Below are 16590 nucleotides of genomic sequence, written 5' to 3' on the forward strand. Positions count from 1 at the left end.
TCCTTGCACGTGACGTGACCATTATTTTTCATCTGGCTTAGAGTTTATAGGTATATACAAAGGCCAAGACGACGGAGGCAATCACGCTGAAGAAGATGACCAAGTTGACCAGCAAGCCGCTCTCGAAGACGTCGTGGTCGGAAAAGAGGAGTTGGAACATGCGCATGTATCGCAGCCCGCCGAACACGAGCGTGGCGAGGGAGATGGCGAGGAGGAGACCGCCCAAGGGCTTGGAGAAGCGGTACACGCAGTCGAGGATGCGGATCACGTCGTCGTAGATCTGTTGCTGCGTGTCGTCGAGGGCGGCGTGGTTCCGCATGCCGTTGATCGGAGCGACGACGACGTACTTGCTCAATTGCAGCAGCAAGAGGCCGCATATCACCATGTTGAGCGACGTACGGATGTACGCTAGGATTGTGCGCTCGTTGGCGAGGTGGTCTCGAGCAGGGTTTCCGCCCTTGGCGGTCTCGCCGCAGCGCAGTATCCACCTGTACACGATGTTGCTCCTCCATCGGTCACCGTCGTCGTCGCTCTCGTCCATGTGGAAGCCGAGGTGGGCAAGCGGCGCCGGCGTTCTGGCTTCTGTGCTGGCCTCTGCCCGTGCTATCGTCTTCGCCTTCATCTCTCCATCGTTCCGGGAAATCGCCTGCAGCATGGCCGTATAGTCCCCGTGGAACGGCCTGTGCAACACCACGTACCCTCCTCGGATAGCGTGTGAAGCGCAGCCGCAGATTAGTCTCGGGGACTGCGAGCCTGATTTATTTTTTTCGAGGCCCTCGTGCTTATCAGCAGCAGATAAGAGGAGCAGACGACGAAACAGAGTGGGGTCAGTTCGGTTCGTAAAAGGACATAACGTATATAGTGGGGCTGGCCTCATGCCTCATTTGCGGATGTTGATCATCTCGTCGAGCATCACAGGCCCGTGGAACTCGGGGTCGTCGATCTTGTCGACACACCACTGCGCAACGACCTTTGTCGACACGCTCGGCCTGATCACGCCGTCCAACGCGTTGAAAAGTAGCCTCCGGTTGACGGCGTCCAGCACGTCGACGGCTCCCTTCAACGCGCCCCGCAGCGTCCGCTTCCCGTCGCCCACCTCGGACGGGTCGTACAGGAACCCGGGCCGCAAGATGACCGGCCGGAGAGACGGCTGCAGCTGGTAGAGCTCGTACTCGGTCCTGCGCTTGCTCTCGATGTACCCGGACGGGATCCCGGGGAACCCCCGGTCCGCGGACACGTACACAAAGGCAGGCACAGGCGCAGACCCGCTCTCGCCGGCCCGGCTCTCCACCAACGCCTCCGCAGGCACCAGCGCACTCTCCGTGTTGTACCGCTCGTACGTCTTGTCGATGACGACGTTGCCTGCCACGTCCGGGCTCTTCGCCATCGGGTTCGCCGTCCTGAAGAGCCCGCTCACCGCGTTGAGCACCCCGTCCTGCGACCCGACAATCTTCTTGTACGAGTCGTTTTCGAAAAGAATGCCGATCGAGTGCACCACCGCTCTGGCGTCCCGCAGCTCCGACCTGTACGTCTCCGGCCGGAACACGTTCCCCTTGCGCCACTGCACCTTCTCAATCCATGACGACTCCTCCCTCGCATACGCCTCCGGCTTCCTCCCGGACCCGCTGATCGACACCACCTCGTAGCCTCTTTTCACCGCGTTCTCGCAGATCCGCTTTCCTGCACCAAAACAACGCTGGAAGACGCAACACGCCCGCAGACGTCGCTGACCCTCCGAATCAGACGTTAGTACTCCTTTTCTCCATGCCATGCGGCCAATGTGTCAAACAACTGTCAAACAACACTCCAACGTCTTACATACCGAGAAACCCTGTTCCGCCAAACACAACAATCTTCCTCGCCAACTCAATTGCACTCATTCTGTGTTTTGTCCTTCACCAGCACCCTCCGACACCCTTTCCACCCCGCCACTACTCTTCCTGCTCCTCTACCCTTCTTCTTCTGTCTCTTCATCATCCTCCTTCCTCTCCGGCCCGTTTGGGCCGATCGCCCCCGAAAAGTGTTTTCGCGGTTACCCGGCCGCGGCGGCACAGATCCTCCGGGGACGCAACTCTGCGTCTCGCTCGCTCCAGCAGCGGGCAGTGGCCAAACTTTTTCAAAGTCGTTTTTTTTCTTCTCTAACTTGGGCATAAGGGGATGAAGACGTAGACTGAGAGGACTGTTTCGTTTGTGGTCGTTTTCATTGCTTCCTTGTCTAGCTTATACATCGATACACAAACAAAATGGTATGTACAGATGCACATGCATTGGATGCAGGCGGAAATGTCGAGTGAGGAGTGCCGAACATGATGTTGGAGTGACAGACGGAGGTTGGCGACATCTTGTGTCTGTCTGAGCAGGGGCGGGGAGGCAGGGGCGGGGAGGCAGGGGCGGGAAACTGTGGCCAGCAGCGTTTGCAGCAAGGAATGAACCGTCTGGCGCAGCAGGCGCTTGACCGCCATTTGTTCTGTTTCACAGCCGCAGAAGAGCACGCCAACGAGAGTTATGCTCTCATCGAAGCCAGAAACACGTTACTAACATGAGCGCATCACGATTGCACCACTAGTTCCACAGGATACTAAAACTCCAGTTACTTTAGCTAAGGTTATCAAGGTTCTCGGTAGAACCGGTTCCAGAGGTGGTGTCACCCAAGTCAGAGTCGAATTTTTGGATGATTCCTCCAGAACCATTGTCAGAAACGTCAAGGGTCCAGTCAGAGAAAACGACATCTTATGTTTGATGGAATCCGAAAGAGAAGCAAGACGTTTAAGATAAGTCTGCGGTTCCGTACTTTCTCATTCAGTTTCACTTTACTCTAAGCAAATCTTGGATCGGTCTACAAGTATGGTGGATGTGAGCGTGGGGCTTTTCTCCACTCCTTCTCTATAGGTTCTGTTTATCTTTCCAATATTAATAAACATCTTATACATTAGACAAGCTCTGGCTCTAGCAGACCTTGGGGTGCTCAGGCAGTGGCAGTCGCAGTCACCACTGTCTGTGCCCTAAATGTGGGAGGAAAAAACGAGCACCCCTCGCACCTCGCGTAACCACTCTTCCGTCGTATTGTCTATCGGACTACTTAGGTCTAGTAATGGCACGTACATAAACTAATGGCCTTGGAACACCTGGCAGCATTCAACATGCCGCCGCAACACTCTCCAATCATTTCCCGCCACCAAGGAAACTGCCCATCATGTCCTGGAGGAGGTTCGACTGCTTCTTGATGAACGATATGTTGTAGTAAGTCACTGCGATCTCGTTTATTCTTTCAAACAAGCCCTCGTAACCCTTCAACACATTCTGGTACCGCTTGAGAATCAAGGAGAAAATGTTAGTGTCATCCTTCGACCCTCTTTTCGCCAGCGCCAGCAACAGCTGTAAGAAGTTGATAAGCTTGTAGCAATCATCGAGGTCGCTATCCCCGTCAGCCTCGAATATGAGCATCCCGTTTACGCTTTGGAACCTTTTACTAGGAGCGTCCTCTTGGAAGTCCTCCAACATCTTCTTCAAGGCAAGCTCGGCAAACTTGACGTTCTTTATCGCTAGATATGGTAAGACCACTCTCGACAGATATAGACCAAAGTCTTCCGGTTTGCCTTCGGCCTTGAACGTGTGATACTCCAGCTCAACAATCAGTTTCAAAGCATTGACATCGCTCGTAAGGAAAAGGTATCTTTCACTCTGTCCGATTTGAGAGGCAACTCCACTCTGAAGAAGCTTCGTCCCCAACAATAAATTGATCTTCGGCAATCCGACATCGCTTCCCACCTTAGCATTAACAAACTTGCTGGTATCCTTCGCTAGGCTTGCCAAATTGGCATCTGTGTTAGGGAATGTAGAGAGAATATTGACAATCTTGCCCAAGTCTGCAGTTTCAAACTCCTCCACACTCTTGTTTTCGTCTTGAAGTACCTCGAGCATATACAAATAAAGATCTGCCGCCTCATCATACTGCTTGCTTTCTAGAAGTATCATTGTACTTTGATATAGGAGCGAGATGGCTGCTTCATAGTTCTTGGAGTGTACGTATCTGTTTGTAATCGATCTTATGGTCTGCTGGGCCTCATAGTAGGAACCGTTGTTGATTCTTTCTCTGAATCTAGCAAGAGACTTTTTGAGCTTAGTTTCTATTGCAATTGAAGACATTTTGGATGCTCTTTCCCAGCACCTAACTTTAGATACGTGCCTCTGCTTGTCTGACCCGGGTTGCCGCCCTTTGCTTCTGCAGATCCAAACTTGACACATATGTATAGCGGAACATGAATCGAGCAGAGCTCTCGCGCAAAGCGTACTTACCGCATACTAGCGTTTCCTTCCTCCGTCTAATGGCACGCTTGCTCGTCAAAAAGGCACAACGATCACTGCACGGGTGCTGTGGAGAATAGCATTCGTGCATTGACCATCACTACTACACAAGACCATACAAGAGCTCGGCCGGGTTCGGGAATTATGGATCGAAAACCGCAGTTTCCATTCAACAAATCACTAAACAGCCTGCAATCGTCTCCACGCAGGTACAACTCCGCTGGCCCCGATGATGATCTGGTATTAACGAAGCCACCACAGCGGGAGACGGCAATTATGCCGCCGTCTAATCAAGTGCCAAAGTCGACACACACCGTACCATCGAGTATCGATTCTCTAATGCCGGTGACGTCAAGACTGAATAGGCCGACTAAGCGAAGAAGTAATGCCATATACGGTCGACAGATAAAGAACGACCTCAGCCCAAAGAAACAGAAGGTGACGGCCACAGAAAGACTTTCTGCGAAAAAGAAGCTGGATGTTTACGTTTACGACCTGGGAGAAAAAGAGTCCGACTTGCTACATCTGGGAGAAGACAACGACGAAATGGAAAGCATCATGAAAGAGTTCGACGTAGACGAGATGGAACAGAAGTCACATGACCTCCAGGACGCTGTGGAGACGTACAAACGTGAAAGAGAAAGGGAGAAAGAAAAGGAGAGAGGAAAGGCCCGAGAGAAAGGCACCAGCGTGTCGAGGCACATTTCGGAGCAGCTGAAAAACGATACCCTGCTGGGCATGAAGACCCGTGATAAAACTTCTAAGGCAATTGATTCGTTCCACAAGAAGAACAGTCAGCAAGGTCATAGACTGCGAGACCTTTCTCTACAATCGCTCATAAATAACAAGGACAAGTCCGACGCAGTGAAAAGGAAGTATGCTGGCAAGAAAAAGTATATTAAGCAAGACCTTATCCAAAAGGTTGAACACATTCGGGAAATTGTCGAGAAATACAGAGCTGTTGTGATAGACATACTCGAGGGTCAGATAGGATCATACTTTTACAATGAAGCAAAGAAGCTACAGCAGGCTTCTCCGTTAATGACAATACGAGGTGAGGATATATCCAATTTGCCGAAAGAACGATTTTATGGATACATTGGTGCTGTGCGTGGGTTCCACATCGGAAAGGCCATTGAGAGAGACCCTACCTTACGGAATCTCATCAAGGAGAAAGCAAAGTTCAGCAAAGTAATTAACTTCTGGGGTGTAGACAATTTCACACAGTATGTTCTTGCCCCCGAAGTGATTGCGCACATCGTTCTAGAGCAAGGAAAACTGGAAGATCTTGATGCTGCCTACGATGAAATGGAAGAGACCAACGACTACGGAATCTTTGTCACCAATACTGTCGATATAGAGGGCAAAGACAGCATTGACACCCCTTTGGACGAGGAAAACATAGAGTTTATCGTTTCTGAGGAGGAAGATGGCCACAATACCGGTCCACTCGGGGCTGACCAATATATCCATGACCTTGAAAGTAGCAGAGACAAGGAAGACAGTGACACCGAGGAGAACAGTAAGGATCTCATAGATGATATCTTCGGTTGACTTTCCCGATCGGGTGTTTTCGGAATTTCGAGTGAAAAATTTTTAATTTTTTTTTTTTTCCCAGGAAATGCTCGACGTTTTTGTGTGGGAGGGGACGAGATGAAATTGTTTGATTGTACAAGTTGGAGTGGCAGGTGGCGTTGCTTCGACGTGTCTTTTGCTCTTTGTTATTCTCAGTACTTTTGAGTATATCCAGAGAGTAGATAAGTAGAAGATGTCGTCCCATTTCCCAAGAACCTGTTACAAGTGTGGTTTAGCTGGCCACAAAGCCGAAGATTGCGATCAAGCTGAAAGATTGTGTTACAACTGTAAGCAACCAAACCACGAGTCAAAGGACTGTCCATTACCAAAGCAAACCGTTCAAAAGCAATGTTACAACTGCAAGGAAATCGGTCACGTTCAGTCTGAGTGCTCATTGCCTGTCAGATCCAGCCAAAGATGTTACACATGCGGCAAGTTTGGCCACATCTCCAAGGATTGCAATGCCAGCTCTAAGCTTTCCTGTTACAAGTGTGGTGAGGCTAACCACTTTGCTAAGGACTGCCAAGCCGCAGGTCCAAAGTGTTACAACTGTGGTATGACTGGTCATATTTCAAGAGAATGCGACCAAGCTGCTCAAGAGGTTGCTCCAAAGCTTTGCTACAACTGCAACGAGGAAGGCCACATCTCCAGATTATGTCCAAATGCGGCTTAATCGACTAGTTGAGATGTATTTGAATGCGTCAATATATAAGAGAAATATATAATACATGTTTGTTGGGGAAGTTTAAATTAATAGCTTGCAATTTATTGCTTTCTATTTTTTTAGTTTGTTTATGTGAAGTTAGTTCAGAGAGGTTGTGTGTGTATGAAGCAGTTTAATCTTTTTACGCTTTTTTTCAATTCTCTTGTTTTCTATAAAACCCATTTAATTTTCAATCATATTTTGTTTTGCCACTAAATTTTATTTTAGTATTCTATAGATGTGGTGAATATATACTACGTCAATGAAGATTTTTGTAAATTGCGTCACCCATTAAGCAAACATCTTTCATCTCCTTAAAATCATGGACACGGACAATATCTGACCCAAATCCAATTCCAGCAGTGATGGAGGCACTTGTACCATTGATTCTTTCCGCAGCAGTTTCCTTGCCCGTAATTGTACCGATGAATTTTTTCCTAGAAGGTCCAAGGAGGACAGGAATATAATCAAAACATATGTACTCTTTAGTTTTCGTGTTGAACTGTTTGTATTTCTTGAAAAATGGCAAACCCCTGATCACACTTAGGTTTTCATTGACGTTTTTTGCAAACCCTAAACCCGGATCTAAAATAAGTTGCCATCTACGGATCCCTTTTGAGTACATCTTACTTATAAGCTCCGATAATTCCTTGGCAACTTCGGTGACTATGATATCTTCACTGGTTTTTCTTTTATTGTATAAAGTTAGTTCGCCATCAGTAGTTTGTGAGTAATTGACCAATTTTTTCATTGTTTCGATATTACCACGAGTATGATTGATGATATATGGGACATTGTATTTTGCTACAACGTCATACATTTTGTCATCAAACTTTCCAGCACTGATATCATTGATGATGTCTGCACCTAACTTGATTGCCTCCTCAGCAACCTCAGAGCGGTAGGTGTCAACACTAACAATGACTGACTCACCATATGTTTTCTTGATCTCTTTAACAACGGGTAGAACACGTTGCAACTCAACATCTAAAGAAGGCTGCTCAGACCCAGGTCTGGTGGAGCAGCCTCCAACATCTATTATATCCACTGCATTTGCTACCATTTCATCGACTTTTCTCATGGTCGCAGCTAGTTCCAAGTTAGAATCCGAACCATCACTGAATGAATCAGGGGTAATGTTTAATATAGCCATTAACTGAGTAACTGTCTTGCGATGTACAAGGTCGTACTCCAAGTATCTAAATTTCAGAGATTTGTTTGTTTCTTCATCTAACATCGGAAATCTAGTCGGAAGTGGAATCAGGGAAACCAAATCAGTAGATTCTTGGATATCACTGGCTGGCTGTTGTTGCATCAACTGTTGTAGATGGTCATAGATTGGTTCAGCTGTCACCGGATGAATAAAGTCTGGAGGTAACAATTCACAAAGGGGGACAAGTACAAATGAGCGTTCAATCATTCTGATATGAGGGATGTTTAGATCAGGATCATTAACAATCAACGAGTCATAAAGAATAATATCTAGATCAATTGTCCGAGGTCCATTATCAAATTCCTTTACTCTTTTCAAAGATGAGTATTCGATGTTCTTTAGCACTTTCAACAACTGATGTGGAGACAAGGTTGTTGAAATCTTTAAACAGCCATTGACAAAATCTGGTTGGTCCAAATAATACATCGGCTTTGACTTGTATAGTGAGGAAGATTGCAGGACTTCGATATGCTCATGAAGATTAAGCTCCTCTATAGCTTGTAAAATATTGTGTAATTGGTGTCCTTGGTTTGATCCAAAAGCAAGGAAGACCGTATGATCTTTACCTTCGCCTTCACGTTCTTGCTTAGTCTCAACGTTCAAGGTTGGGATGACAAATTGCTCAGTGGTAATATCTTTACTGTCAAATTGAACTATACCGGTGTCCAAATCACCGATTGTGTTCTTTGACCTCGTAGAACTAACACCAACATCGCAGTAATCAATTATATCTGTTTTCAAAACCTGAACTTTACAATCAATAATTGAGGGTATCAGCTTAAATGCCAACTTGTTGACATTTAATACTAACGCTTCCACAGTTTTAAAGTTTGAATTCTCAATATACTTAGTAACTGCTGCTCCTAACAGTGAAACTGGAGGATCTTCATTCAGTAAATTTATGTCAAAGTCAACTTTTAGAATAACAGGCTGCTTTTGAAATCTCTCAAATGTGAAAATCCCAATAATGGTTGAGAGCGAGAGATCTTCAAGCAAGCACTGGTCAGTTCCCGCATTCACAATCTTCCCTTCCTGATTTACCATTCTGTTCAATATAATGGATACGTTATGATTGCTTTCTTTAGACTTAAGTATCATTGTCACATGGGCACAATTCTGCTTAAAGGCTACATCTGTCACTAACTTGTTTCCAAGAGATGCGATTGAAGGGTAGTTTTGTTCCTCGTGTTCCTCTTCATAATCTTTAATGCTCCTGCTAACTACAGCGTAGTTTATGGAATATTTCAATTCATCAGTAGAGCTAGCCTTAGCAAAATCAGTCTTAAATTTTGTAGTGATTAATATGTCTTGTTTGTGACTGTTAATCAGAGCACTATATTGAAGGTCTTTCACAATGACAACATCTTTAAGGCTAGATGCATCGTCATTCATCTTTTCAAATTTGAACCTCTTGAAGTTTTGCTGAAGAAAAAGGTTTTGAGTATGAAAATGGCGGAAAGGAAACAAACTTTTCAGATGACGGTGATAAGAATTTTTCTCGAAGAAAAATCTAAGATTGGTTTTAACGGAGGCAGTTTTGAGTAAAAGCACCGTGTGAAATAGAAATGAGAAACTGTTATCATCCACACCAATGACTATTTGTGTGTCTTGCGTCTCAAACGCCTATTGTTCCCGTGACATTAAGCTACAATACAGAGTGGTTGCTCAAATCATGTCGTAAATGAAAGAGGACTTTACATGTGGCGCATGAGAAGGTGGCGCAGAAATTGACCTGCGATGAAAACAGAATTAAACCATCATACCATTCTTCAAAACTGTCAGATGAGCATAAGATAATGCTTTTTCCTCTGAATCGGCTGCAAACAATGCAAGTTAATAGGGTATACAAAGCTCACACTATGTTTAGAAGATTTTTGGCTACTGCAGCCAAAGGTTCTGCTGGACCCACGATTGAAGCTGCTGATATTGTTATCATCGGTGGTGGACCGGCCGGTTTAAGCTTAGCTTCAGCAGTCAAAGCGTCTCCAGTGCTTCAGGGTTTGAAATGCACATTGGTTGAAGGCGGGAAACTTGTCGAAAGTTTGGAGAAGTTTTACGAGTCTCCTCCACAATTCATTGACAAGAGAGTCGTCAGCATCACTCCTGCCTCCATGGACTTCTTCAAACAAATTGGCAGCTGGGATTATGTGAAGAAAGATAGAACAGAGACTTATGACAATATTCACACTTATGACGGTGTTTCTGGCGCCAAGATGGAGTTTGATTCCCCAGAATTGGCAACAATGATTGAAAACATAAATATTCAGTCATCTCTTTTACAGAGAGTCAAGCAGCTCAATAATGAGAACCCAGATAACCCTTTAACAATCTTAGACAGCACCAAAGTTGTTGATATAACCGAAGATCCACAAAACGAGTGGCCAATTCTCAAATTGGACAACGGTAATTCGATTCGGACCAGATTATTAGTGGGCTGTGATGGTTATAACTCCCCAGCCAGGAAATTTGCTAAAATTGAATCACGTGGATGGGCTTACAACAGATGGGGTAACGTTGCAACTTGTAAATACAAAGACAATGAATTCAGATTCCCTACTGGGTGGCAAAGATTTTTGCCTACTGGTACCCTAGCATTTTTACCGCTACCTAACAACTGGTGCAGTCTAGTATGGGCTGTTCCACCTGAGATTTCTGCGATTGTTGGTAAGTTGAGTGACGAACAGTTCACTTACATGTTAAACGCCGCTGCCAAATTGACTCCCGATGAGTTGACTTACCTTTACGAAATTGCAGACAAAGAACCAGAAAATCTTATTGAAGAGATCAAATGGAGGTTAGGACTTTTCAACAAGACTTTAACTACAGTGGAGCAAAAAGAAAACTTCCCATTAGAGATTGACTATATTGTTCCAAACAGCAGAGCCAAGTTCCCATTGAAGCTATCCAATGCTGACTCATACGTTGAAGAGAGAGTTGCTTTAGTTGGTGATGCGGCACACACTACAAACCCACTTGCGGGCCAAGGTTTGAACATGGGCCAGGCTGATGTTAAAAGTTTAGTAGAAACATTGGAAAACTCTTGTAAGAGAGGTTTGGACATCGGGACAAAAATAGCACTCGAGCCTTATTGGGCAGAAAGAGCTATCCCTAATCATGTCATGTTAGGTATTGTTGACAAGATTCACAAAATATACTCGACTGATTTTGCTCCGATCGTCTGGGCGAGATCTCTTGGAGTGAACGTGTTGAATTCGCTACCATTTGTCAAAGACTTCATCGTGGGAGAGATAAGTCACAAGGGAAAATGATTTAAGTTGGGCCAGATACCCTTATCCAGTATGAACGTCCCAATTTACTTTTTGTAATGAATTATAGATGACCATAACGTGTAACCATAAGAAGCGACGAAACTTCGGCAACTATTATGAAGGATTTTTTTCAGCAACAAAGTTTTCTTACTCTAGCTATGGCAAAGAACGAACTTATAAATGTCTGCTCAAAGATTGTTCATAGATCGGAACAAGCTTAGATGCAGCACAGAAGTGAGACATATAAGGCGGAAGAAGCAGAAGAGTCCAGGACACAGAAAATACTGATAAATGCAGCGAATGGTGATCCATTCCTCGGATTCCCCTATCAAGAAATCGGATCCGCCGAGGTCAATATTTTCCCGAACGGGCCAAAGCAAGCGAGGAGATTGGCATAATCTCGAATGGCGATCGGGAGGCGATTTATAAGTTGTCTATTCCAGATTCTTTTTCTACTCATCCTTAGTGCAAACCAATTGGTGAACTTTGAGTTCTTGCTTCTACAAGAATAATTTCAAACCAGAAATAACTAACATCAAGAACAATGTCTACCGTAGGAAAGGTATGTTTTACTTCCATAGGATGAAAAAGAAGGGAGAGGATAATTTGTTTGTTAGCTGAACAAAATACTAACTGGCCACGACAAGATATCACCTGAAAGTTTTTTTACAGACTATTAAATGTAAGGCAGCCGTTGCATGGGCTCCAAACACTGACCTATCTATCGAAACCATTGAGGTTGAGGCTCCAAAGGCCCATGAAGTCAGAGTTAAGGTCGACTTTACTGGTGTTTGTCACACTGACGCTTACACATTATCAGGACAGGATTCTGAAGGTGCTTTCCCTGTCATTTTCGGTCACGAAGGTGCAGGAATTGTTGAATCTGTTGGTGAAGGTGTCACCAACGTCAAGCCAGGTGACAGTGTTGTTTTACTTTACACCCCAGAATGCCGTGAATGTAAGTTCTGCAAGTCTGGTAAAACCAACTTATGTGGTAAGATTAGAGCCACCCAAGGTAAAGGTTTAATGCCAGACGGAACCTCTAGATTTAAATGTGATGGCAAACCTTTGTTCCACTACATGGGTTGTTCGTCATTTGCTCAATACACTGTTGTTGCTGACATCTCGGTTGTTGCCGTTGATCCTAAGGCACCAATGGACAGAACCTGTTTGTTAGGTTGTGGTATCACCACTGGTTATGGTGCTGCTGTCAACACTGCAAAGATGGATGAAGGTGATACCGTTGCAGTTTTCGGTATCGGATGCATTGGCCTCTCCGTGATCCAGGGTGCTGTTGAAAAGAAAGCATCTAGAATCATCGCCATTGATATCAACGATAAGAAGAAAGAATGGGCTTCAGACTTTGGCGCCACCGATTTCATTAACCCAATGAAGGACTTGAAGGAAGGTGAAACTATTGTTTCTAAGCTAGTTGAGATGACTGACGGCGGATTAGACTGGACTTTTGACTGTACCGGTAACGTTCAAGTCATGAGAAACGCCTTAGAGGCATGCCACAAGGGATGGGGTACTTCCATCATCATCGGTGTTGCTGCTGCCGGTAAGGAAATTTCCACCAGACCATTCCAATTGGTCACCGGAAGGGTTTGGAAGGGTTGTGCCTTCGGCGGTGTCAAGGGTAGAACGCAACTGCCAGGATTGGTTGAGAAGTATGTCGACGGCACTTTGAAAGTTGATGAGTTCATAACACACAGACATCCTTTGGAAAAAATCAACCAAGCTTTCCACGACATGCACGATGGTGACTGTATCAGAGCCGTCATTAAGATGGACGATTAACTATGCCATGGTAAAGAATCACGTCTATGAAGTAATATTCTCCATCTCTGCTCTGTATGCAAACTACTGTGCGCATGTACTCCGGAATGAGGCGTGATTAGCCTGCCAGCTCTTTACATACATTTTTTTCAGCAAACCCACCCTTATTTATAGTAATAACATGAACCTGTTTCACTAATACATCAGTAACAGCAAGGTAGTTGTTCTCTTAGGCGAATAGGACGGAGTAGGCTGCGTAAAGTCATGTAGTTTCGGGTTCCAGACCACGACAAAATCACGTGGATGCGTTCCAAATAGGAGCACTGTCTAAGTCTAAAAAAGCCAGATCTCCTTTTAAAGCCGATGAAGCGATAAACTCCTTCACATTCATTCCAAACTTGTGCAAGTTGGGTCATAAATCAAGTACATTGCCTGAAGAAAACAACCCTTTTTTTTAAAAAAAAAACTTTCGGCAAAGTTACTTGGGTTACACTTAACACGTTTTGCCTCTTTGTGAAGGTTTATAACTTGTTCCGAGTACGCAGGAATTGCAATCAAGATTGGGAGTATTTTGTAAAGTATAACATGTGTAGCAAAGAAAGGGCAGCAACAGAAACCTCTGTGCACCATATCTTCACCCTCTTCACTGGTGGAAAATTTTTCAGTAAACGCACCCACAGGAGAGAGGTAGGGAGGAAGAGAGTGAGCACGGAAACAAATCTGGAAAAAGCAAGGGGTTGAGAGAAGTTACACATGTTCAGGGGAAAGCCAGAATGAAGAGCTAGAAGGCAGGATAAATCTTTTTTTCTTCTGGAGATTAAGATTAAACAGCATATTCTATAAAACATGTCTTACCAAGCAGGACGTCCAGAAAACGTTCTCAGACGTGCAGAAGATCTGATCAACATCAACCAACCAGATGTTGCACTTCAGAACTTATACACCTTTATTACGGCCAAAAGAACCAAAAACATTGAGCCAACGAACACTCAGTTGCTAGAAATCTTTAAACTCTTCATTTCGCTTGCAGTCAACAACAGATTGTCAAAAGATATCAAGGATGCTTTGTATCAATACAAGAAGATGGCTCAAAACTCTAGCGGCACATCAGGCTTCGAAAACTTGGAACAACTCACCAAGTACTTCATCACCATTGCCAACTCCAAGTTAGATGAAGCACGTTCCAAGGCTAATGTTGCTGCGGAAGCTGCCATTGAAAAATCGGTTGCCTCTGCCGCAGCTGCACAGAAGGTGATCGGTTCCATTGATGACGACGAAGAGGGTGAAGACGACGAGACTTTTACTTTCAACGTATCCCCTGAAGATATCCTTCTATCTTCTGTTACTACCGATGATACTACTGACAGATCAAACAAGGAATTCTTCTTACCTTGGTTGAGATTTGCATGGGAATCTTACAGAACTGTTCTCGAGTTATTGAGAGGTAACAATAAGTTGGAAAGCTCTTACTGTCAAGTTACTCTCCAAGCCTTCCAATTCTGCGTCAGGTATGAAAGAAAATCTGAATTCAAGAGACTCTGTGAAATTCTCAAAACTCATTTGCTTTCATTCACAAAGGAATATGATGATTCAGTCAATTTATCCAATCCTGATACTTTACAAAGGTTTTTGGATACCAGATTTCAACAATTGAATACCGCTGTTGAGTTGGAATTATGGAAGGAATCTTTCAAGAGTATCGAAGAAGTTCACAGTTTGATGAAGCAGTCCAAAAGAACCCCAAAGCCAATTGCGATGATCAACTATTACAATAACCTGGCAAAGATTTTCCAAGTCTCCAACAATTACGTCTACGCAACTGCAGCTAGACAAAAGTTGTTCCAATTGTTGATCCAATCTCCAGTCATCACTGATGCAGAATTAAAGGAAAATGCCTCCATTCACTTGGTCACCTCATTGTCCATTCCACTTCTAGAATATTTTGACCACTCCTTCTCTGCTCAAAGTGACTTGGTGGATGCCGAATTTTTCAAGAGAAAGAACAACAAGCTGTCATCCTTATTAAACTTGAATGAAATCCCAACTCGTGAATCTTTGCTAGGCTCTTCGACTTTGAAGGAAGTTTTGAAGTACGCCGATTCCGAAATTGTTCAACTGTACACTTTGCTCGAGAAGTCTTTCAATCCTTTGTCATTTCACTCTTCTGTTAACTCAATCCTTAATACCATTGTTAAAACAGATAAGTATGCACCATATGTTGAGCCATTGAAAAAGGTTTTTATTTCCAAGATCATTTCCAAGGTTTCAACTTTGTATGAGTCCATAAAATTTGACTTCCTCTACAAAATCTGTACTTTTGAAAATGCAGGATTTAACTACGATGAATATACCTTTGAGGATATTGTTACCAATGGGCAATACACTGGTTTGATCAACGCCGATATCGAGTTTGACGAAGAAGCAGGTGTCATCAATTTCACCGATAAATTGTACGTCACTCCAACCTCTAAGGTCAACTCACGCTTGTATGACTTAAGAAGAGCTTTGTCCAGTGCCATTGGCTTGATTAACGTTCAACAATCAGCTGATGTTGAGAAAGAACGTCAAGCAAAAATTATCAAGTCAGCCAAGGAGAACTTTGAAGACGAAAAGAAGACCATTTTACAGACTGCTGCTCTTATCAAGGAGCGTGCCGAACTTTTGCTCGAAACTAAGAAGAACGAGAAATTGGAGGCCGAAAGGGAGAGAGCTGAAGAAGCTTTGAGAAAGAAGCGTGCAGAAGAAGAACGTATTCAACAAGAAAACGAAAAGCGTGAAAACGACAAGCGTGAGAAGACTCAAATGAGTATTTTGATGGAAAACAAGAAGACTCTTGTCAATGAAATCAACTCTAAGGGTGTTATTCACATCAAATTCGAAGACGTTAAGGATATGAGTGAAGATGATATCCGTGCTTTACGAGCCGAGAAACTTGATGCTGAAAGTAAGAAATTGGAAGAACAGACAGATGCTATTGTCAAGAGAGCAGACTATATTGAAAGAGCTCAAAGACAGTACGAAATTCCAATTCTTGAAAAAGAAATTGAGAAGGACGTTTCTAAACAAAGAGAAGAGTACGAGGCTATGAAGGCTAAGAATTTAGAACAAAGCAAGAAGAGTCACGAAGAAGCACTTCATGTCAAGGAAAGACTCGCACGTTTTGTTCCTACTTACGAAGAATATACCAAGAAACTAGATGCTTTGGTTTCCGATACTGTTGAGCAACGTAAGCAAAAGGCTGCCGAAGCTTTCGAGGCGGAAAAGAAGGCTAGAATTCAAGCGTTCATTGATGCCAAGAAGAGAGAATTCTTGGAGGAAGCCAGAAGACAAGCTGAAGAAGAAAGAGCTGAGATTGAAGCCGCTAAGGAAGCAGAGAGAGTTAGAGCTCAAGCTGCTAAGGAAGAGGAACGTAGAAGGTATGCCGCCGACCCAGACAGAGCCGAATACGAATCCCTAATGGCTAAGTCTAAGTTGAGTATGAGTGAGAAACTGAAGTTGAGAAGATTGGCACTTAAGTACACAAACTAGTTGTAGCCAGCTGTGTATAGCGTGTAGTCTGTATAAGCAGCTCATTTTGAGAACCAATACACAACAATGATTTGCACATCTCACGTGTAAAAAGAAACAATTTTTCTGCAGTGTAAACGCGGTCTCTTTTTTTCCTCGTTCATGTGTTCTGCGAAAATACGTGTTTAGCGTGTAGTAGCTACATAACGGATAGATCTGGCAATGGGAATAGCTGTGTT

General features: G+C 44.2%; 9 protein-coding genes across 9 annotated transcripts; 5 read left to right on the forward strand and 4 right to left on the reverse strand.

Moving 5' to 3' along the window:
- Positions 1 to 40: 40 nt before the first annotated feature.
- PICMEDRAFT_20668 (hypothetical protein) lies at positions 41 to 433 on the reverse strand (the record flags this gene model as incomplete). The annotated part of the gene is made up of 1 exon (XM_019162169.1): positions 41 to 433. A coding segment is annotated over one exon (393 nt), but the record flags the coding sequence as incomplete, so codon positions are not given.
- Positions 434 to 895: 462 nt separating this feature from the next.
- On the reverse strand, positions 896 to 1856 carry PICMEDRAFT_28274 (hypothetical protein; the record flags this gene model as incomplete). The annotated part of the gene is made up of 2 exons (XM_019162537.1): positions 896 to 1680; positions 1823 to 1856. Coding segments are annotated over 2 exons (819 nt in total), but the record flags the coding sequence as incomplete, so codon positions are not given.
- Positions 1857 to 2188: 332 nt separating this feature from the next.
- Positions 2189 to 2934, forward strand: PICMEDRAFT_16470 (hypothetical protein). Its single transcript, XM_019161222.1, has 2 exons — positions 2189 to 2246; positions 2575 to 2934. Exons 1-2 carry the CDS (start codon positions 2244 to 2246, stop codon positions 2773 to 2775), a joined length of 204 nt encoding a protein of 67 aa, XP_019017737.1. The 5' UTR covers positions 2189 to 2243; the 3' UTR covers positions 2776 to 2934.
- A 228-nt stretch (positions 2935 to 3162) lies between these two features.
- PICMEDRAFT_58887 (hypothetical protein) lies at positions 3163 to 4146 on the reverse strand (the record flags this gene model as incomplete). Its single annotated transcript, XM_019163325.1, has 1 exon — positions 3163 to 4146. One exon carries the CDS (start codon positions 4144 to 4146, stop codon positions 3163 to 3165), a length of 984 nt encoding a protein of 327 aa, XP_019017738.1.
- A 303-nt stretch (positions 4147 to 4449) lies between these two features.
- Positions 4450 to 5859, forward strand: PICMEDRAFT_11611 (hypothetical protein; the record flags this gene model as incomplete). The annotated part of the gene is made up of 1 exon (XM_019159813.1): positions 4450 to 5859. One exon carries the CDS (start codon positions 4450 to 4452, stop codon positions 5857 to 5859), a length of 1410 nt encoding a protein of 469 aa, XP_019017739.1.
- Positions 5860 to 6842: 983 nt separating this feature from the next.
- Positions 6843 to 9188, reverse strand: PICMEDRAFT_33165 (hypothetical protein; the record flags this gene model as incomplete). Its single annotated transcript, XM_019162804.1, has 1 exon — positions 6843 to 9188. The coding sequence occupies one exon, from the start codon at positions 9186 to 9188 to the stop codon at positions 6843 to 6845; it is 2346 nt and encodes a 781-aa protein (XP_019017740.1).
- Positions 9189 to 9655: 467 nt separating this feature from the next.
- Positions 9656 to 11065, forward strand: PICMEDRAFT_33394 (hypothetical protein; the record flags this gene model as incomplete). The annotated part of the gene is made up of 1 exon (XM_019162820.1): positions 9656 to 11065. The coding sequence occupies one exon, from the start codon at positions 9656 to 9658 to the stop codon at positions 11063 to 11065; it is 1410 nt and encodes a 469-aa protein (XP_019017741.1).
- Positions 11066 to 11543: 478 nt separating this feature from the next.
- On the forward strand, positions 11544 to 13079 carry PICMEDRAFT_16474 (hypothetical protein). Its single transcript, XM_019161223.1, has 2 exons — positions 11544 to 11627; positions 11738 to 13079. Exons 1-2 carry the CDS (start codon positions 11610 to 11612, stop codon positions 12863 to 12865), a joined length of 1146 nt encoding a protein of 381 aa, XP_019017742.1. The 5' UTR covers positions 11544 to 11609; the 3' UTR covers positions 12866 to 13079.
- Positions 13080 to 13611: 532 nt separating this feature from the next.
- On the forward strand, positions 13612 to 16486 carry PICMEDRAFT_16475 (hypothetical protein). Its single transcript, XM_019161224.1, has one exon. The coding sequence runs from the start codon at positions 13691 to 13693 to the stop codon at positions 16370 to 16372; it is 2682 nt and encodes an 893-aa protein (XP_019017743.1). The 5' UTR covers positions 13612 to 13690; the 3' UTR covers positions 16373 to 16486.
- The last annotated feature ends 104 nt before the right edge of the window (positions 16487 to 16590 follow it).

This window comes from Pichia membranifaciens (assembly GCF_001661235.1).
Source record: "Pichia membranifaciens NRRL Y-2026 unplaced genomic scaffold PICMEscaffold_3, whole genome shotgun sequence".
NCBI classification, from domain to species: domain Eukaryota; kingdom Fungi; phylum Ascomycota; class Pichiomycetes; order Pichiales; family Pichiaceae; genus Pichia; species Pichia membranifaciens.